Consider the following 21,399-nt stretch of genomic DNA (forward strand, 5'->3'; position numbering starts at 1 on the left):
GGAGGTCCCCTCTCACTGCCAAGGCTGTTACTGTGGTTTGTCTCCCTCTTAAGCGTCTGGAGGTGGACCCTAAAGGACGGTTTCCACCCCAATGGCCATGCCCCCACCCGCAGGGTCCAGAAATAGTTTCTCTCATTCTGTCTTCCTTGTGGTCTTTCTGTACACACGGCGCCAGACCTATCAGTGAGGCAGCCCCGAGGCATTTATGGCTGAGCCGCAGAATGACAGTGGAGAATTTCTCTTGGGGCCCTGTGGGGAAAACAGGAAGCGGTGGAGGCAGGACGGGCAGGGCCCTGGAAAACCTTGTGCAAAGTGGCCCCCAGATCCATTCACTTGGTTGGGTTCAGTACAGTCTTCAAATAGAGCACAGTGTTGGCAGGACCCTCACAGCCCAGCAGCCACAGACTCCCAACCCTTTGACTCTCCTTTAATGCCACAATGAGGATCTCCTTTGCCCAGCTCCCAGGAATGTTTGCCCTTCTCCATCTGCTTCACCTCTAGGAAGCAGGCAGGTGCCTCAGAAAACAGAAGATATGGGGGGGAAGAGCAGTCATTCGTGCACATCCCAGATCTCAGAGAGCAGCGGGGGAAGCTTTTTGTCCTGCAGGCGCAGTGCAAACACTTGCTCTGAATGGACACTGCTCAGTGTCCGGAGGCTCACCAGTTTCATTAGCATCCGTGGGAACATCAGTCGGTCCTGAGGGAAGGAGAGAGACAAGTATAGTGTCTGTCTCTCCCCAGGGAAGGGGGGCAAGGATAGGGGAATTGTGGGATGGGTAGAGAACTAGCTGTGCAAAATGTAGTCAGGGAAGGATACTTGAAGGGGAAGTAGGGGTGTCTGGGGATGAGCCTGTGGGGAGGAGAACAGGAGGTGACTTGGGGAGACTCACGTGGGGGTGGTGGATGGAGACATAGGCATGCAGGGCCTCCACATAAGTGTGTTGCAGCCTTTCTACCTGGAGCTGGTCCTGCACATTGGGCCGATCTATAGGTCACCAACAGAGGTCAGGAGCAGGTGTGGCCAGGGTCTCAGTGCCACACCCCAAATCACACCCCCCAAATAGGGACATGCCCCACCCTCTCCCAGGTAGCACAACAATGGAGGGCTCCCACTCCCACAATTCCTGCCCTATGGGGCCTGCAGCCCCACTTGATGCAAGTCTCTTGCTCCTTTTCCCTTCTGCCCCTCATCGCACCTGCAGAGAAGATGCTGATGGCAATGAGCAAAGCAAACTCGGCATCATTGAGTTGCAGCTCATTCATAGCTCTGGAGAACTCGAAGATGGGGTTGATGAACTCCACCTGCAGCCCTGGGGAGGAAGAAGGGAGTGGGGCGTGCAGCACCAGCAGCAGGAACTTCCTTCTCTCCTCCAACTCCTTAACTTATGGGAACTATTAGGAACTAAGAAGTCTCCAGGGCTCTGCTGGGTAACATTAGGCAAGTTTCTTTTCTAAGCCTCATCTGTGAGATGGGAATATCTGAACTTCTAAGACTGTTGTGACGGTTAAATCACAAAGCATGCAAAGCATGTATAGTGCTGTGTTTGGCACACAAGGAGGTACTGAGTTAAATGATAATACCTGCTATTACTGCAATTCTCCGGGGCCCCACATTACTAGAAATAGAAAAACTCTTGTTTTTGTTTTCAAAGAAAACTTTTTCACTGGCAATTGGCCTTATTTGAATACTAGAGATATGCCTCATGTTTCACGTCCCAGCAGGAACACAGCAATGTGGTTGAGGGCATGGACTGTGGCATCGGACTGCCTGGGTTTGAGCCCTGGCTTGGCCATTTATTAGGCTGCGTGACCTTACATAAGTTATCTAAACTCTCTGGGCCTTGGTTTTTCCATCTGTAAAATGGAAGATAATAACAGCACCAACCTCATAATGGGTCCTTAGAATGGTAACTCCTATATAAGCGTTTGTTAAATAAATAATAAAACTTAAAAAATAGAACCAGTCTTTTTGCTGAGAGTGAAGTCCAACACACCATGACCTAAAGTCATAACATCTAGAGCACACTTCTGCCATCACAAAGTCTCCCCACCCCTCCCTGTCCCCCAGGCTTTCTGATTTCTTTTAGCAACCATCTGCTAACTTTTCCATTTGAGGCTTCTTGATTAGTCACTTCCTGCACTTTCACCCTGATGTTTATCAAGTGTGTGTTGAGACATTTAATGGACAAGCGCCATTTTATAAAGCCTTTCTTGGTGAGGTGTTAAACCTCAAATTGTGAACGGCCCCTTTGTACAGAGAGGATGAATAGGTTCTGGAGTTGTGCTGTGTACCCTGCCAGGTCTGCTCACGCTTGCTGAATGGACACCTCCAGCACTGTGCGTGCACATCTTTAGCTGTCCACTGCATGCAGCATATGGTAGTGGATGTACAGAAGGACGGAGATCTGACAAAAGAGAGCCCCTGCTCCTCCTACCCAAGACCTCACTGACAAAAAAGAAATGAAAGGCAAACATGAGGGGCACCTGGGTGGCTCAGTCAAGTGTCTGCCTTCCGCTCGGGTCATGATCCCAGGGTCCTGGGATGGAGCCCCACCTTGGGCTCCTTGTTCAGTGGGGAGCCTGCTGCTCCCCCTGCTTGTGCTCTCTTGCTGTCAAATAAATAAAATCTTTTTTTAAAAAAGCCAAACATGATGGTTCGAAACTGCTTATATAAATGAATCTATAAATAGGTGCAGATTCAGATGGCACAATTCTGCAAGTGCTGAAGGAACACTCTTCACATGAGAATGGCAAAGGGTTTAGAAAGGAGGATGTTAGGAAGGATGAGGAGGAGACCATGCTTTGGAAGGGCTGGGGAAGCAGCATTTGGGGAACAGGCAGATAAAGGAAGCAAGGCTGGGTTTTAAAGCTGGAAAAAGTCCTCAAGTTGCCCCATTAGGTGCCTACACAATTCAGGGGCACACCTGGCACTACAGAAGGCAAGAGATGCCAATAGACCTCGGCCATGCCCTGTTGTTTAAGGAGGCCTTTCTAGAAAGCTCACTGGATGGCCTGTGTGGGAACAAGAGGCACATGAGCTGGTCTGTGTCGCCAGAAAAAAGAGAGGACTTTATAAGTTCTGCCCTGGAAACCAGGACCTGCCAACCCTGAGAATGGAGACACAGCATAAGCCCTATTTTACAGACCCACTCACTCATGTGTTAAACTACTCAGTCTCGGGATCCCTGGGTGGCGCAGCGGTTTGGCGCCTGCCTTTGGCCCAGGGCGCGATCCTGGAGACCCGGGATCGAATCCCACGTCGGGCTCTCGGTGCATGGAGCCTGCTTCTCCCTCTGCCTGTGTCTCTGCCTCTCTCTCTCTCTGTGACTATCATAAATAAATAAAAATGTTAAAAAAAAAGATTTAAAAAAAAAGTGACAAGCTCTTTAAAAAAATAAATAAATAAACTACTCAGTCTCCTGCTGAGCTGAAGTTCTAGTCCCTCCAAAACCCTGTGAGCATTCCATTCTTTCCCACCACTGCCCCCCTATAACACAAACATTACCAGCAACTGAATATGAGGAAACCAACACTGCTTAGCCTGCAAGCAAGGAGCAAAGAGAAGTCCTGGGAACTAATTCTTGGAGAAAACACTCCAGGTGCAGCACGGGGATGGGAGTGTTCACTCTTATCCGAAAACTGCCCTACAATTGCCATGTTTCAGCTTCTGTTCCACAACTTATCAGAAAAAGCAACTGAAAAAGAGTAGGGGGGAAAATCAGTCCCCAAGATCCTCAAAAAGCACAACCAAGTCCATCAGTAGATACTAAAAGGCTCAGTGCAGTGCTTTTCAAGCTCTTTTTTTTCCTAGCTGTGAAATCTTTTCTTCAAGCAAAACATTATGCAGAAGCACAATATTAAATGGAGTTTCTTGGGACACCTGGGTGGCTCAGAGGTTGAGCATCTGTCTTTGGCTCAGGTCGTGATCCCAGGGTCTTAGGATCAAATCCCACATCAAGTTCCCTGAGAGGAGCCTGCTTCTCCCTCTGCCTATGTCTCTGCCTTTCTGTGTCTCTCATGAATAAATAAATGAAATCTTAAAAAAGAAATGGTTTCTCGTTTGGCTAGAGAGCATGAAGGACATTCCTGTGTCACTGATCCTCCTCTAAGGTGACACTTCTATGGAAGCCCCCACCCACAGGCCAGGCTCCTTGAAACACTGTGTGTGAAGACCACTGGGCAAATGCAACAGAGAACAGAAGTCTATTTGGATCAGCTGAGAGAGGCCTAACACCACTCTGACTTTCTATCTTGGAAAAACAAGTGGAGCCTTCCCGTACAGCCACCCAAAGCCTGGGCCTGTGTCTCTGTAGTCACTATGAGCCCGATGACAAGAAGTGTCTTTCCACCCCGCCCAAGCCATTTTTGATCTTGGTCCTTACCTGCTTTGGCAAAGTCTTCCCGGTTATAACTGAAATCCTTGAGGAACGTGATACTCTCACTCCCAGGGTTGTACCTCCGAGATGTCTCCAGAAGCATTACCTGCACACAAGCAGCAGACCTCAAACAGGGGCTCGGAAGGCCGGTCTTGGCATGGGGCACCTGCGCTCCCCACCCAGCTGTCTGGAAGCCCCTGCCAGAGACAGTCCCGCTTTGGTTCTCCCTTCACCCCTCGGCCTCGCCAGCCACCTCGATCGCAGAAGTCTTCAGCAGGGCGATTTGGTCCTCCCGGCTGAGCTGCAGGAAGCCAGGCAGCTGTTTGGCAAAATCAACGATCTCCTGCACAGAGACGATGGCCAGCTCGGTGAAGTGGGCAAAGCGCTGCTGACGGGCCTCCCGGCTCTGGGGATCTGGTGCCATGGGCCAAGGCTACCCAGAAGGGCAAGGATGGAAAAAATGAACTACACTGAGTCAGATATCAAGGAGCCAACCAGTGCTCTGGGCACAGCCCCCTTTCCCCAGTTCCCCTGGTTACCGTGACCCGAAGCCGGTCAGAAAAAGAGCGCCTGTTACACTGTTGCTGGGCAGCCACCAGCTTCTCAATCATGCCCCGTTGCTCTGGGCTGAGCTGGGGCAGGACTTGGGGAGGTGAGGACACCCTGGGGGGCATGGATGTGGCCTGAGCCTGTTCCTCTTCTTGCCGCTTCAGTTTCTTCAGGCGGATCTGCTCTTCTGACAAGACGCCTAAGGACACGGTCGTGTGACATGAGGAGGGGAAATGAGCAGCCAGGATGGGGCAGAGGGGTGGTCTGAGGCTCCAGAAAAGCCGAGAGCATTGGGTAAAGGCAAGGAAGAGATACTAATCCATACTTAGGCCCTGCAGGCTCAGCTGCCTCTCTGGCCTCACACCCTGGCACCCCTTGCCCATCAGCCTCTTCCCCCCACTCCCATCCCCAGACACTCACACTCCTCCCGCATGCCAGCCTGGCGGCATTTTCGAAGGCGGCACTCCTGGCACTTGCGACGCATGTAGGTGTCCATGGGGCAGTGGCCCCCACTGTGGCAGACGTAGTGCGCCCCTTTGATGACGCTGCGGCGGAAGAATCCCTTGCAGCCCTCACAGCTCAGCACATTGTAGTGGAAGCCAGAGGCCTTGTCCCCACACACACTGCACAGCTCGTTCCCCAGCATTTTGGGGGCTGGCCCCTTTTTCCGCTTCTGTGGACGGAGCTCTGGGTACAGGGGAGAGCCTATTAATGTTCTTCTCCAAGGAAAAAGCTCGGTGCCCAGATGGCCATGGCCCGGAGCACCCAGTGACCTTTGTTCCCTTCACAGTAGGCTGTCTTGTCCGTTATGAGAAAGTAGGTCTCAGGTGCCAAGTGCTATACATCCTAGGTCCTGCTCAAGCCCTTTATGTGCATCGACCTCACAACCGTTAGCAGACACGTACTATTTACTATTTCCATTTCACAAATAAGGAAACGGGCTCAGAAAGGCCCAAAGTGGAGACAAAATTCACACTTGGATCAGTCGGGTCTAATAGAACCCGAAGCCTTTGGACTTAACCATGATCTTATAGGGGTAAATAGCCCCAAGGTACCCCTCGCAGATCCAGGGGGCCCCTACCGCCTCCGAATCCAACAGCTCCTCACCTGCAGATTCTGGAGGGGTATCCACTCCGGGGAGCAGGACAGTGGGCTCTGCTGCCTGCAGCCCTGCCCCCAGAGAGCCCCCAGCAGATTGGGGAGTGCCGGCTTCCTCCCCAAGGATGCAGTCGTTGCCTCCCAGCGCCTGGCTGCTGGCATCCTGTGTGTCGGGCTCCCACAGCTCCGCTGCCGAGTCTGGGCCCCCCAAAAGAGAGGCACAAGGGGGTCTCAGGTCCCTCCCATCCCCTTCCTCCACGTTCTTCTGGGAAACTGGAAACTTATCTCTACCCCTAGAGGGCAGCAAAATGCTGGCGCAGGCTTCAGGACCCTGGGGTTTGTAGGGCTCTTGGGCTGGTCACTTGTAGTCCCCCTGCATCTCAGGATGTTAACTCTCGTCCCCTTGAGGGGCTGGCGTGCGTCCACTGCAGAGCTCAGCGCTCTTCAAAGCCAGTGCTGGTAAGCACTAGACATGCCAACTCTCCCCAGCAGCAAGCCCACGCTGAGAAGGACCGGCACCAGACCCACGGACAGGCAGTCCGGGCAGGAGGCAAGCAATACCAAAATCAACTCTGGGCTGCCCTCCAGGGGATGGCAGGAGGCTGATTCCTGAGGGAGGAGAGGACCTGGGCCCTGAATGCAGAGAGGGCTGGAGTGAAGTGGCTTACCAGGAGAAGCGTCAGGCACAGGGGCCTCCAGCCACAAAGACATCTCTTCCTGGAGCCCTGGACATTACCAAGGAGGCTGTCCTGCAGGAATGACCCACGTTACAGTCTTCAGAACTGGGCTCCTTTCTCGCCTCAGCAACCTTCTCTACCCAATCCTATGAGTACTAATACACCCGCTAACATTCACTTGCTGTGTATGTATCCAGCAGCCTGTGCTAAAGCTTTCTATGCCTTCCCCTAGATATGCCTAGGATGTCATGGCTATTCTTATGCCCATTTTATAGATGAGGAAACTGAGGTTTAAAGAGATTAAGTAGGGACACCTGGGTGGCTCAACGGTTGAGCGTCTGCCTTCCGCCCAGGGCACAATCCTGGAGTCCTGGGATCTAGTCCCACATCAGACTCCTGCATGGAACCTGCTTCTCTCTCTGCCTGTGTCTCTGCCTCTCTCTCTCTGTGTCTTTCATAAATAAATAAATGAAATCTTAAAAAAAAGAGAGAGATTAAGTAAATTGCCTATTGCCACACAGTTAGGCAATGGTAGAGCCAAGATTCCAATTCTGGTCTCTGACATCAAAGTCTTAGCTGTTGGCCACCTTGCTGCCTTTTCTCCCCAGGGGCCCTTCCAGGCTATCACAGAGGGTTTGGGCATGTCTGCCCAGCTTCTCTCAGAGCCCTTCCCCTCACTCCAGGACGGGGGACAGCCAAAATTGGCCAGGACTAGGGCATGGGATTGAGGCTCACTCGCCCAGTGAAACTCACTGCTTGTCAGACGCCCTCAGTGCTGTCACTTTCCAGGGCCCCAGCACAAACCTCCTGCCTCTAGGAGTCACTCCATCCCACAGCCAGGACCCCTTCCCCCAGAACCCCTCGGGAATTATTATCCTATTGCTGCCTGGGCTGCCATCACCATCATCGTCCTTCGCTTCTCCCCAGAGACCCCTAAGTTCTACAGGGTGACCCCCTCCCACTCCAGACTCACACAGAGCCCCAGGCCAGTGCTGAGGAGTGGACCCACCGAATCCCCAAGCCACCAGACTTCCTGGCTGGTGCAGTCTCTGGAGCCCCCTTGCTGGGAGGGGAGGATGGTGCAATCCCTGGTCTGGAGGCCTCACGCTGGCAGAGTCGGAGCTGAGCAAGTGAGGGACGGGAGCCCCAGGGAAGTACTGTGGGGAAAGGCTGAGGGGAGGGACTGCCAAGGGGTCGGGCCACTTCTCCTTCCTGCTAGGCAGACCGGAGACAACTGACCAGAGCCCTGGCCGCCGTCCCCCACACCCAGGAGGCAGCTTCCCCACCATGGTGACTCCTCCCCAGCCTGCCCGCCCCCTCAGCCCAGCCTCACCCCTGCCCCCCTGCCCCCAACCATGACAGTCACATTTCCCTGTAGACCAGCCCAGTTCCACGTCTCTCCCCTTCCTCTCCTCACCCCGGTGGCTCTTAGCTGCTCTTACAGAAGGACTACCTACCAGGCACCCCTACCCCAATCCCGGCAGCATTCAGAGTCGGTGTTCCCTCCCCTCCATAGACACCTCTTAGAGCAAAGGTCCCGGCACTGCCCAGAATTGCGACACCGAGCCCCAGCCTGCTTTCCCAGCCTCCCTCCTCCTCCTCTGCTTCTGGGATGAGGCCAAAAGGCTCTCCCCACTCACCCCAGGCCTCGGCCACACTGGTAGAACTCCAGGGGTGGAGAAGCAGGTGCTTATCCTCCCAGGGTGTCTGAGTGTTGGTACCCTGCAGGGGGCCACCGAGATGTGAAGTAGCCAGGTGAAGAGCAGTGGCAGGCCTGTGATGGGGGTAGGGACAGAGATGGCAGGTGACCCAGATGCCAGTCCACGGTGGACCCGGGAACATGTATGCAGGTTCTCACAACTGGGAATGGTTCCATCGGCAGTGATGGTAGGTTCTATCCAGCATCTGCTGAGACTAGAGCCATAGCTATCCTGCCTTGCTACCTAGAATGGGAGATCCATCCCCGAAGGTAGATACCATGTTTTATTGATTTTATCTCCCCTGTAGCTCACAGAACAGGGCCTAGCACAGAGCAGGCAACAGAGTGGGTACTATGTTCCTGTTTGTTAAATGAATAGGTAAACAAGAAAAAGAATGATCCTCTTCCACACTTGTTAACTCTAGTCAGATCCATCTCATCTTGTTGATTTAGCACCTGAGCTCTGCGCTCAGATTTTGGATTCAAATCCTCCCTTTGCTTCTCTTAGTAGCTGTGTGATCCTGATAAGTTACATAATGTCTCTGAATCTGATTCCCTATCTTTAAAATAAGGGATGATAATTATTTTTGCCACATAAGGTTGTCACAAGTAAATGCACATAGCACAAGGTGTGGCACATAGTAAGTGTTCGAGGGTAGCTGTTTTCACCTCCAATATTTTCAACTATAGGTCTTCCCATCATCTTGAATCTGTACGCTATTAACCTTCCAGGGCTTGTTTCCACATGCAAATCCCTCGCTATCTCCTTTGGTCCTTAAAGCAGCCCCAAGAGGGAGGGAGGGTAAGTAACAGGAGCACCATTTTACAGAGTGCACTGAGCTCATGGGATAGCCTTTTCCAAGACCACACAGAGCTAGTGACCAAACTGGGGTCAGAATCCAGATGTCCTCACTCTAGTCCCTGTGCTCTTTCTCCTGTATCAGAGTCCAGGAATACTCTTGTCCGGTTGCCTCTCAGGTCTGCTGGACCAGTGAAGCACCAAGATGGAAGAAGCCAGGGCTGCAGTGGGAGGGACAGAGAGCCCTGGGGATGCTTCAGTCCAGATGTGGGAGGCGAGGAGCTGAGGTTACTGCTGGTTGTTCACCCCCTGCCCTGCTCCCAGTTTCCTGCTCACAGGCTCTTCCTGTTTTGCTGTGAACTCCAGTTCCCATGGGCCCCACATCAGAGGACAGAAGGACAGAAGGCCAGGGCAGGCAGCCAGAGGGATTGAAACAGATGAACAGGGCACCAGGGAAGAGAGGGAAAAAGGAGTGGACAGAGGCTGTGGAGGAACAGGATGGAGAAGGACGGGGAAAGCAGAAACAGAAAACGAACGTGGTGAAAGATGGGGAGGAAGCATGGGGTGGGGTGGGGGTTGGAGAGCAGAGACTGGAGAAGACAGCAGGCTGCATGATATTGCAAAATCTGCCCATGTATTCACTTTCACATTTCAGAAAAGCCCCTCTGACACCCCCCATCTCAAAGTTCTGCCTCCAGCTTTAGCTCTTGTTCCCTCTTATCACAAGGTCATCCCCTCATAAGGCCACCACCCTTGTCTGAGCATCTCTGAGTCATGAGCACAAGGCTCTTCATTCTTCCTCCATGTGTCCCTTTCCTGATTTTCACAAGGTCCCAGCTGTCCTGGGAAAGTAGACATCAGGGACTCCAACCTCTGGGAAACTGCAACCACTCTGTCCCAGCACTCACATCATCCATCCAGTTCCCTCCTCCACCTTTCTCCACCCCCAGAAGCATCAGCATAGAAGTATAGTCAGAGATGTCACTGCAACATTTGGTTATAAGGAATGTGGGATGGAATGTTAGTCTGGGGCTTGATGACCTACCTTCTAGGAGCTGGGAAACGCCTGTTTCATCTACTCCTGATCTGTAGCTCCCTCTCCTGATATCTTAGCCTCTCTGCAGCCCAGGACCCGAGACCACACACACCAGCCCATCTGGAGCCCTCTTGACCCAGGCTAGTGCCAGCTGCTCAATAAGCAGGTCAGGGCGCCATCTCCTCCAGGCCAGGGGGTTAGCTTGCTTTATCTCAAGTACAGGAGGAAGCATGACCAGTGCCTTACTGCCAGAGCTACCCTTTCAGGTTACAGGGTTCAGGAGCCTCCCCCACTGTGAAAAGGGAAAGGGAGAGGAAAACAGAAGCCTAAAACCTGCTGGCACCATCTCCACAGTTTCTGCAGACCAACCACTGGGACTTCTCCCCCAAACCCGAGCAAGTAGTCAGATGATCAGCAGCTGGGGTCACATGTCTCGCTTTGCCAGATCCACCCCCACAGAATGGTTCCATTAGCCCACAGGTGTTAGGTGCAAAGCCCCCTAGTGCTACAGGGCCTTTCCTATGTTTCTTTGGCCCCTCGGGGATCTTAGCACCTTCAGGGATCTTCCAGGTCGTATTTGGGATCCCTAGAACCTCCAGAAGCTTTCCTTGCAGCAAAGGGAAACTTGAAGCAAAAATACAGGAGCATTCACCAGTTCACAGTCATATGTACTACTTGATAATTCCCCTGAAAGTACTCAAATTCCCATGAAGCAGGCTACAAGGAGGGACAGACTAGGGAAATGGATTTTTGCTCCCTCCTTCACCATTCTGGAAAGATGCAGAGTGTGGGGGTCATCTTGCAGGGCACTCAAACAACTTGTGCCCAACCTCCCAATCACAAAATAGAGAACTCAGGAATTTCTGCTTCCCAGGCTTGAGTTCAGAGATGATATACAAAGCAGAAAGGAGAAAAGTAACATTTACCTCCACATATGTTTATCTTTGCATGTGTTATTTATCCTCATATATAGTAACTCCAGGAGATAATTACTAGCAAGTGGGCAAATATCAAGTTTGAATACAGGTAGAGCTGACTCACTCAAAAGCTCAAACTCAAAATCACACGAACAAAAAAAACACTTCACTCCATTACAAAAAATTGCCTCCCCAAAAGGAAAAACAAAAAACAAAACAAAAAAAAGGTTAACTCACCTGGATTTAGGTTTGCTTCTGACAACACAGAGTGCAACAGTGGTTTCCAAACCTGGCCTCATTTTCAGAGATTCTGATTTATTCAGCCTGGGGTAGGCCCCTGTATCTATCTACCTATCCATCTACATGCCTAGTTTTTTGTGTCTGTAGTTAGGAACCAAGGTATGGAGACCACAGAATCACCTGCAGAAACTGGGAGCCAAGAAGCCATGGCTTACCTCTTGGTTCTACCACATACTTGTGGTATAATCTTCACGCTTCCTGGATTTGTTTTTCACTACAGAAATGAAATATCTGCTCCATCAATCCCTCCTACACAGGATACTTGCAGGCACAAAGGATTCAAACATACTTTAGCAAGTGGGAAGAAAAGCAAGAGATGAATTTGTTCTACTTGCCAAAATTTAGTGAGCCCAAGATTTATTCTGAAATCAGAAAGGTCTGGCTACATTGCAAGAAGAGTAAGGGATATATTAAAACAAACATTCAAGAACTCCCACTAAGACGCAGAATTTTGCCAATAAGCCATGCTCCAATCAACCCCACCAACGTGAAAAGGTTTCCTTTTTAAATAATCTCTTTTATTGAAGGTATCTGGGGGCCACCAGATACATGGTTTAGCAATGCAGTTTGAGGAGCCAGCAAGAAATAGTCCATTATGAAGACTACTTGACTGGGAATCAGAAAATATTGAGTTTTAATCCCTTATCCTAAACTCTGTGACCCTGGACAAGTTCCTCGTTCTGGGCTTGTTTCCTAATCCTTTAAAGTAAGGGGACTAGGTTAGATCCGGGATTCAGAGATGCTGACTTATGAAAACTACTGACGTTCTTCACCAGCCTCTTGAGATTACATGCAAAATTCCATTTGTGTGTGTGTGGACAGTTTTCTGGGACATGGGGGCAAATTTTCATTTGATTCATTAAAGGTGCTTGTGAGTAAGTAAGATTAAGAAACTATTTGCCTACCCATCCTTCAGCTCTCAATTTCTATTCGTTCTTTTCCTAACAACCTTGGAATGTGTATGTAAATAATCGCATCTGGTGTTGTAGGGCAAAATACTGACCCGGTTTTCTCCCATATCGTTCTGATCAGGTTTTCATTTCTCCAACCATCCGAGGTAGTTTTGCTTCCAGTGGGCAGATCTGCATCAAAGCATCCCAAAGGCCCGTGACTCTGGAGCTGCGAGGCACTCCGAGCTCAGTCACAAAGCCATGAGGCCAAATTGGCTGCATTTGGATCCTAACAGCCAAGGCCCAGGGCGTCTCTGATTCTATGGAAACTCCATCTTCTCCCACTTTTAAGCTATGCACCTTCCCCTTATCCCTGTATATATCCCCCCACCGGTCTGAAATTCCTCCCCCACGGATTCACTGCTTTGGTTTTGCAAAGTCTGAATGTACTGTGCAACACTTTCCTTTCGGAGGAGGCGTGATACGTTTCCAGGACACCCCAAAGTCGCAAGTGGACGGATGGAAGGGAAGGGAAAGGACTGGGAGAGAGGTGAGAGGTGTCCTGGAGCTCTGCTCAAATGCACGAGCGGCAGGCTGCACTGGGACCAACCCCAAAGGGCACAGGGAGTCCAAAGAACTGTTGACACGCTGTGCCCTGCACCAAACAGGGCTTCTCCGGGGAACGGAGCCAGGGGCCAAGGCTCAAATTCCACCAGAAGGCAGGGGCGTGGAGAAGGGCGCCCTGCACTTCCCAACCCTCGCCCCAATTCGGCAGCCGTTCTGGCTCTGGGCTGAGGCCCGGCGGCACCCCGGCCCGAGGGGGCGCTCGCGCTCCCAGCCACTGTCCGGCCCGCAGCAGGCGCCACCTCGTTACAGGGTCTCCGTGGCCGAGGCCCACCCGAGTTCGGGGCTCTCTTTACCAAGACGAGGTCTCCAGCGCCTTCCGCCCCGCGAGCCCGCGCCACACTCCCACGCTCCTCCGCCGCGGCCGCCTCGCGGGCCTCCCACACGCATCCCCTCCCAGGTCCCTCCTGCTCCCACCATCCCTGCCCCTCCTTCAGCAAGATGGCGGCGAAGGCACTTCCGGCGTGTGTCCTGACGGGTGCGTCCGGGCGGCAGCTGGAGGTGCCACGCAGCGGGTTCCGGCCTCTGTGCCGCTGAGTCTCTAGCGGCGATGGCGGGCGGGCCGTTTGCGTGGAGCGGGGCGGCTCTGCTCCAGCTCCTTCTTGGCGCGAACCTGCTCGTGGTGCCACCCACCCAGGCCCGGAGTCTGCGCTTCGTCACCTTGGTACCGGGAGCCGGGGTGGCCGGAGGGCTTGCCCGAGCTGGAAGGGCACAGGCCCGCGGTGGGAGGGAGGGGCGGGGCTTGCGCTGGGTCGGGGTCCCCCGCGGAGCTGCAGCGGGTGCAGGGGGAGACGCCCGGCCTGGAGGGTGGGGGCCGGGTTATTTTCGGGGGCAGGCCGGGGGTCCGGAGTTGTCTCGCAGGGCATAGGTCAGGTGAGCCTGTCCTGGGGCAGGCATGCTGCAGAACCGTAAAGAGACCCTCCCTTAATCAAGCCTTTGGTGATTTCCAGCACCCCACCCCCACCCGCACCCCGCCACTTGCATCGCTTTCGTTTCTCTCTTCCATTTCCACCTGTATCTTTGGCTTCGCCTATGGTCTCTAGTGGCGTTGGCCAAATTGGAATCTCTGGAACCCGCTCAAAGTTACTGACTTCTGTCCGGGGTCTTTTGCTGTGCATAGACTTAAGGCTTCCCAGAGGGAGTAGGGCTTCCCTCCCCAACAGCGGGCAGAGGTGGGCGCTGTGTCCCCATCTAGGAACCTTCTGACCTGTAGGCAAACCCTTTTCTTTCCTCAGCTGTACCGACATGGAGACCGTTCGCCAGTGAAGACATACCCCAAGGACCCCTATCAGGAAGACGAGTGGCCTCAGGGGTTTGGGCAGCTAACCAAGGTGGGTCAGAAGCCAGACACACACCTCCCTCCCCCCACCCCCACCCCCAAGGTGGGGCTGTAGGATGAGTGACCTCTGGAGCGTGCTACAGATCTTGGGGCCTCACCACATTGTCATTTCCCACGTGGGTGCTGACTTTGACTGGATTTCTTAACCTTACTGTCCTCTGTACCCAGGACAGGTGCCATACACAGGCCACTTAGTGAATGACATCTGTGATCAGATTCACCCACTCCTACTTCCAGCCAGGGGAAATTTGGAAAGCAACAGTGCCCAAGCCCTGTGGGACTTGCGAGTGGTCCCTTCCCTCTTAACCCTTGGGTTGTGCCCACAGGAAGGGATGCTACAGCACTGGGAGCTGGGCCAGGCTCTGCGGCAGCGCTACCACGGCTTCCTCAACACTTCCTACCACCGGCAAGAGGTAAGGCTGGGAGCTCGAGAGGCAAGAGGAATAGAATCTGCCCTTCTCACCCTCTGCCCTCAGGGAGCCTGGGGCACTCTGGCCTCCTTCCATGCATTTTTGATTACAGCTACAGGACAAGGCATCCAAGAGCTGTGTAGAACATAGTCACAGATGCCAAGTTGCCCCTCCTTGACTTGGAAAGGGCAAAATTGATCAAGCATCCAAACTGAGGCTTGAGGGCCTGGCAAAGTCTTTTCTGATACTGTCAACCTGGATTCTTCGTCCAAGATGCTTATTAAGTACCTACGAAGGGCAAAGCGCTGTGCTACCACTTTGCATGAAATGGTGCACCACACGGATATGATCTCTGTCTTCGTGGAGCTTGGAATGTAGCGGGGGTGACACACAATAAACCACACAGGGCCAGGAGATAAAGATAGCAGGGATCACATGTAGAGGAGGCGTGTCAGGGAAGATTGGCAAGTGTGCTGGCTTCCTTGAGGCCCTCTTCCTACCCCAGGGATGGGGAGAGCTGTTCCTCTGGTTACTGCTGTTGGCTACAGACATCTTAAAGAGTCTCTTGATGCTCTTGTTCCCTTGGGGGCCAGCTCTCTCCTGCTCTTGCCCTTCCCCACTGCTTCCTCCTCCCTTTGCACAAGCAGTTATCTCCGTTCCCTCCCTGCTCTCTAAGCCACTTTATAAAGGGGTGTGTGTGGTTGAGGCAGTTTCTGCCCTCCAGGACCCCTGGTAGAGATAGGGAGATGGGCGTTGTTAGAAAACCAGACAGACGTGACAGCCCGACTGACTAAGCATTTGGGACTGGGAGAGCATTTGAACTAGAGCCATCCCCTCAGGAGTTCTTCACAGCGGGGTGGCAGCTATAGCCCCTAGCTGAGTGCTTGGGCCAAGGAAGGCCAGAGAGCCAGAGAGGGAGAGGGCCACAGTTTGCTGGTAGCCGTCAAGTACAGGTTCTCCCTTCCAGCCCCACGACAGGGCCAAAGCTCCCCTCCCCACTCAAGTGAAACTGGTGTCATCTCTGCAGGTTTACGTGCGAAGCACAGACTTTGACCGTACTCTCATGAGTGCTGAGGCCAACCTGGCTGGACTCTTCCCTCCCAACGGCATGCAGCGTTTCAACCCAAATATCTCTTGGCAGCCTATCCCCGTCCACACTGTGCCCATTACTGAGGATAGGGTAAGACTGGCCGGCCCCCCTCCTTGGAGGCGGTGAGAGGGACAACGCTGGCCATGGGCCTGCTGATCCCCAACTCCTTCTCTGCCTCTCTTTCTCCTGCTTTGGTCTGCAGCTGCTGAAGTTCCCATTGGGCCCGTGTCCCCGATATGAGCAGCTGCAAAACGAGACCCGACAGACACCAGAGTATCAGAATGAGAGTGTTCAGAATGCAGTGAGTGGGGCTGAAGTGGGGATCACCACCCTGGTCCTTTCCCTCAGGGCAGTACTGATCCCCAGGTCCGTTTCTCCTAGCAATTTCTGGATATGGTGGCCAACGAGACAGGGCTTACCGACGTGACACTGGAGACCGTCTGGAATGTCTATGACACACTCTTCTGTGAGGTGAGCCCACTTAGTGTCCCCGGTATGAGCTCTCTTTCCTCACACCTCAGCAGGCCCAGGTGACCAGGACAAGTAGCGTACAGTGTCTGGATACCATTTCCACCGGGGAGGTCCAGACAGGCTGCTTCTTGTGAAACAAAGGAATTTCCCTCACGGGTGAAAACCTCAGAGTGGGAAATGGTTCATGACTTGTCAGCAGTTCTTGTCTCTCTCCACCCAGAACTCTCGTGGTATCCGACTCTATCCTGCTGAGTCACGCTTTTCATGCCTGAGCTGCCTTCCCTGTGTCCTGTCCACCATGTGTCCTGGTTCTAGGCCCTCAGCCTCACCTCTCCTCTCCTCTCCTTCCCTCCCTCCCTCCCTCCCTCCCTCCCTCCCTCACACACACAGGCACCTTCCCGCTGGGGAAGAGAGCTGTCCCCGGAGAGGCTCTGGCCTAGGCCTGGGGAGCTAACCTGCCCGCTGCGATACACAGCAAACACACGGGCTGGTCCTGCCACCCTGGGCCTCACCCCAAACCATGCAGCGTCTGAGCCGTCTAAAGGACTTCAGCTTCCGCTTCCTCTTCGGGATCTACGAGCAGGCAGAGAAGGCACGGCTTCAGGGGGGTGAGTGATAAGAGCAGCGTGTCATTCCCCATCAGGACTCCACAGCATTAAAAATCTGCTCTGGAGGGTTTCTCACACACTTAACTTTTCTACCTATAGTGCTCTCTGCCCCTTCAAAACCAGACCTCCCATTAGCCAATGAAGTCTCCAGCCCTCCAAATGCTTAGCGCGTCTGTCGCTGTAGAGCGACTGTCAAGTTTGTGTGCTTTTTTCCCCTACCGTTCATATTCTTAAGTGTCACCTGTCAGAAGACCCTCTGTCTCCCCTTAAACGAATTCCTCCCTCCAGAGAACCACTGAGGGCCACTTGGCAAGAAGGCTGAGAGTCACATACGTGCCAGTTTCCTGATGGGAGCACCCAAGGGAGGGCTGGCCATTAAACCTTTGCGAGCCTGCATGTGGCCGAGCTCCCGTACACGCCACTGTCTCGCATGTTCTGAAACAACCTTAAGTTTATATTTGTAAAAAAAAAAAAAAAAAAAAAAAAAGTTCATATTTGTGCCAGACTGGAGTGATTGTTCAGATGTGAGCAGGGCCTGGGTAGCTCATTTATAAACGGGCAGGTCTTTATTATTGGTGTTGAAATACCAATACCTTGTTTTATCTCATTTCCATTTGTAAATGTGAAAGTTCTGAGAGAAGAGGGGTGCTGGAGAGTTGGCTGCGTGGTTCCCATCCCCCCTCAGAGTGCGCAGGTGATCAGACTCAGGACTGGCAGAGGGTAAAGGGCCACAGACAGGTCTGACCAGAAGACAGGGGTAGCTGGAGCCTCTGTCACGGAGGACTGTTCTCCTTCAGGAGTTCTGCTGGCTCAGATACGGAAGAACCTGACCCTGATGGCAACCTCGTCCCAGCTCCCTAAGCTGCTGGTTTACTCTGCGGTAAGCTCCCATAGTCCCCAGCTGCTATGTCCAGCAAGGAGCTAGATTTCTTCTCTCTTCAGTGCCTGGGCATGAGGGTTGAGGGGAGAGTAGTGCTGACAGGGGGCTCCCCTCTCACAGCATGACACCACCCTGGTCGCTCTGCAAATGGCACTGGATGTCTACAATGGGGAACAAGCCCCCTATGCCTCCTGCCACATATTCGAACTGTACCAGGAAGATAATGGGTGAGTGGAGCTACCGGACGGTCTGCCTTGGGGAGGGGCACCAATGTGGTGGCTGTGGGCAGCCCAAGGACTCGGTGACAGGCCCTCTGAGTACCTTCCGTCTTGTCTCCCATCGATCCTCAGGAATTTCTCAGTGGAGATGTACTTTCGGAATGAGAGTAACAAGGCTCCCTGGCCACTGATCCTGCCTGGCTGCCTTCACCGCTGCCCACTGCAGGACTTCCTTCACCTCACAGAGCCTGTTGTGCCCAAGGATTGGCAGCAGGAGTGCCAGCTGGCAAGTGGTCCTGCGGACACAGGTGAGCTGCTGCCTGACTCTGCTGCTGATGTCCCAGAACGACTTTCAGTTCCTACCCGCAAGTCTCTGGAGAGCTGCTGCACCTCTAGCCATCTGACTCACTTCCCTAGACAGTTTACTTCCCCACCCTGAGACCATTCCTCACCTTCTCCCTATCCCTCTTTCTCAGGCAATGCCCTCTCTTCTCATATCACTGAGAAAATAATGGTGTTCAGGAAAGCCTGGGCTCATCCTCCCACCAGCAGATCTTCTAGCTTACTTGCTGGTGTAACCCACTACCTAAGGCCAACAGCCTCTCCATTTATGCTCTGGATCTATCTTTTCTCACTTCCATAGGGACTTGTGGGGCCTCCGCGTTTCCTGTCTGCTAGGTCAGTTACATCTAAAAGTCTAACGAAGATCTCTCAGGGCCCCATCTTCCTCCAGCCACCGCTCTGTCGGTTTCCTGTGAAAGTGGAATCCTGCAGATTTGCCTAGACTCTGGTTTCGCTTTTTCAGTGCCCGTTCTGTCAGACTCACAGTAGATAGGCTTGTGTCACCTCCAGTGAAGCCTTTCGTAAAGGATCAATGACCCTCTTATCAAAGCCAGTGACCGATTCTTAGCTTCTCTCCTCTCTCAGGAGCATGATATAATCGACTCTTCTGTCTTGGCTTTCTTTGGTTTTTCTTCTGACTTCTAGGTAGCTTCCTGACTGGCTTTTTCTCCCCACCAAACAATGGAGGGCCCAGGTCTCATCTTGGCCCTTCTCCCTCTGTGCCCACTCCCAAGGTGATCCCATCGAACCTCATGGCTTTACATAGCACTTCCATGCAGAGTTCATGCTTTGATGACTCAGTTTCATAACCTTTTCTCTGAGCTACGGATTCACACATCTAGCTGCTAACTTGAGGTCTCTCCATGGAGGTCAACTAGAACATCTCAAAATTGATATGTCTGAAACCAAATACTCTTAACCCCCAAATCCACCCTTACTTCAGACTTGTCCATCTTAGCAGATGCCACATGAGTCACCCAGTTGCATAGTGTAACCCTATGAGTCATCTTGAATACCATCTTTCCCAGATCCCACATCCAGTCCACTAGCAGATCCTATCAGCTTGATCTTTAAAATACATCCTCCTGGGATGCCTGGGCGGCTCAGTGGTTGAGCGTCTGTTTTCGGCTCAGGTCATGATCCTGGGGTCCTGGGATCGAGTTCTGCATAGGGCTCCCCATAGGAATCCTGCTTCTCCCTCTGCCTATGTCTCTGCCTCTCTGTGTCTCTCTTGAATAAATAAATAAAAATTAAAAAATAAATAAATAAAATGCATCCTCTTGCCTCCCTGGTATGATCCTCCATCACTTCTTGCCTGAACTACAGAAAATCTTCCTAGTGTTCCTTCTGATTTTCTTGTCCCTACCAGTCTCAGCACTGCAGAGTTAATTAAAAATAAAAATAAAATAAAAATAAAAATAAAAATAAAAATAGGGGCTCCCTGGGTGGCTCAGTGGTTTAGCGCCGCCTTCAGCCCAGGGTGTGATCCTGGAGTCCCAGAATCAAGTCCCACGTCGGGCTCCCCAGAGGGAGCCTGCTTCTCCCTCTGCCTGCGTCTCTGCCTCTCTCTCTGTGTCTCTCACAAATTAATAAATAAAATATTTTAAAATAATAAAAAATAAAAATAATAAATCAATTCACATCACTACCCTTCTCAGAATCTTGCAGTGGCTTTCCATGATGTTTAGGACAAAATACAAGTTCTTCCCTGTGGCCTTCAGGCGCTTGTTGTCTGATCTTCTGCTCTGATCTGCTTGCTCCTCACTTACCCTGCTATAGTGATAACTGATTTTGTAGCTGATCCTAGAATTTGCCCAACTTATTTCCACATCAGGGAAATTCTGTACTGGCTTTTGTCTGCCCATCCCCTCTGCCCTTGCCCCAAGACCCGTTTCTCTCAGGTTCAAGTATCTCAGTGACTGCACATGTCTGGTTAAATTGTCACTTCCTCAGTGATGCCTTCTCTGACTGATGTACCTTTCTATCCTTTTCTCTTTAGTTTGTTTTCCTTTATATCATTTGTCACTAACCTATGCATGTCTCCACTGTAAGAAGAGCACCTGGCATATGGTAGATGATCCAGTATTTGTCGGATGAACACTGATACGACCTTTCTCTCCCTTACCCCATCCCATGCCCAGAGGTGATCGTGGCCTTGGCTGTGTGTGGCTCCATCCTCTTCCTTCTCATAGTGCTACTCCTCACCGTCCTTTTCCGGATGCAGGCCCAGCCTCCCGGCTACCGCCATGTCGCAGATGGAGAAGATCATGCCTGACAACCACTCAGCCCCCTTCCCTCTGCCTCCTAGGGGAGGTGGGCTGGGCCCTTGCTCCTGACTCTTGCTGCTCCCCAGCCCATGGACAGGAGACCCTGGGTTGGCCTTCCTCGGATTACCCCAGCCTAGACAAACAAGTGAGACTTGGCTTGGCCCATGGCACCCGTCACTTAGCATTCGTGTGCCTCACGTTTACCAAGTACTGTGTTGGACTTTGGCTCTCTCCAGACAAGATTTGCCTCCACCATGCTTACTAAGGACCAGAAGTGTAAACAAGCAAGTTTCACTCAGGACCTGGGATTGACAAACTGAAGGAGTTAGCACTTGATCTGCCTCGCCCCCACCAATCAAGCCGTGCTCTCTCTTCTAGCCTGGAGTCTTCAGCAAATGGTTCAGAGGACACAGTTCTGCACCCCAGTGTTTATTTTAGTGGAAAGTACTGCACAATTCTGGGAGTATAAACACTGGCTGCCAGGGAATGGGATCATGCAGAGGCCCGCTGGCCAAGTTTTCCTTTGTCTCCCTGAAGGCACCATTAGACATAATGCTTCAGGCATCTTTGTCACCCTGCAGCTGGAGCAGGTCAGAAGGGTGTTTGTCGGGGGAAGGGGGGCATGAGTTGCAGTATAGTTATGACACTACCGATCCCTTTTGGCTACGTCGGGGTCTTTGGGGACCAGAGGTGAATGCAGGTTGTGAGCTGGACAGCTTGTGACTGTGGCCCAGAATAGGTCTAAGGCAGCTTCCAGAGAATGAAAGTTCTAGACTCTGTTTCTGTGCCTTTTTTTGGTTTGGGGGACG

At 52.3% G+C, this 21,399-nt stretch overlaps 2 protein-coding genes across 14 annotated transcripts; one reads left to right on the top strand and one right to left on the bottom strand.

The window, feature by feature from the left end:
• Positions 1 to 411: 411 nt before the first annotated feature.
• Positions 412 to 13,397, bottom strand: NR1H3 (nuclear receptor subfamily 1 group H member 3). 13 transcript variants are annotated; one of them, XM_049097054.1, is made up of 13 exons: positions 13,262 to 13,397; positions 12,455 to 12,533; positions 8,341 to 8,474; positions 7,710 to 7,822; positions 6,692 to 6,772; positions 6,033 to 6,221; positions 5,346 to 5,612; positions 4,916 to 5,124; positions 4,630 to 4,809; positions 4,383 to 4,482; positions 1,197 to 1,310; positions 891 to 985; positions 412 to 697 (listed from the first exon to the last, which is right to left on the bottom strand). In XM_049097054.1, exons 5-13 carry the CDS (start codon positions 6,732 to 6,734, stop codon positions 551 to 553), a joined length of 1,344 nt encoding a protein of 447 aa, XP_048953011.1. In that variant the 5' UTR covers positions 6,735 to 6,772; positions 7,710 to 7,822; positions 8,341 to 8,474; positions 12,455 to 12,533; positions 13,262 to 13,397; the 3' UTR covers positions 412 to 550. The 13 variants fall into 13 exon arrangements, with proteins under 13 accessions (XP_048953011.1, XP_048953012.1, XP_035557086.1 ...); XM_049097055.1 differs by having other exon boundaries at positions 7,674 to 7,822; XM_035701193.1 differs by having other exon boundaries at positions 7,710 to 7,857.
• On the top strand, positions 13,347 to 21,369 carry ACP2 (acid phosphatase 2, lysosomal). Its single transcript, XM_025452086.3, has 11 exons — positions 13,347 to 13,629; positions 14,201 to 14,296; positions 14,631 to 14,717; positions 15,742 to 15,894; positions 16,007 to 16,105; positions 16,186 to 16,275; positions 16,751 to 16,883; positions 17,681 to 17,763; positions 17,884 to 17,990; positions 18,114 to 18,289; positions 20,465 to 21,369. The coding sequence occupies exons 1-11, from the start codon at positions 13,516 to 13,518 to the stop codon at positions 20,596 to 20,598; spliced, it is 1,272 nt and encodes a 423-aa protein (XP_025307871.1). The 5' UTR covers positions 13,347 to 13,515; the 3' UTR covers positions 20,599 to 21,369.
• Positions 21,370 to 21,399: the final 30 nt, after the last annotated feature.

This window comes from Canis lupus, chromosome 18 (assembly GCF_003254725.2).
Source record: "Canis lupus dingo isolate Sandy chromosome 18, ASM325472v2, whole genome shotgun sequence".
In the NCBI taxonomy this organism is placed as follows: domain Eukaryota; kingdom Metazoa; phylum Chordata; class Mammalia; order Carnivora; family Canidae; genus Canis; species Canis lupus.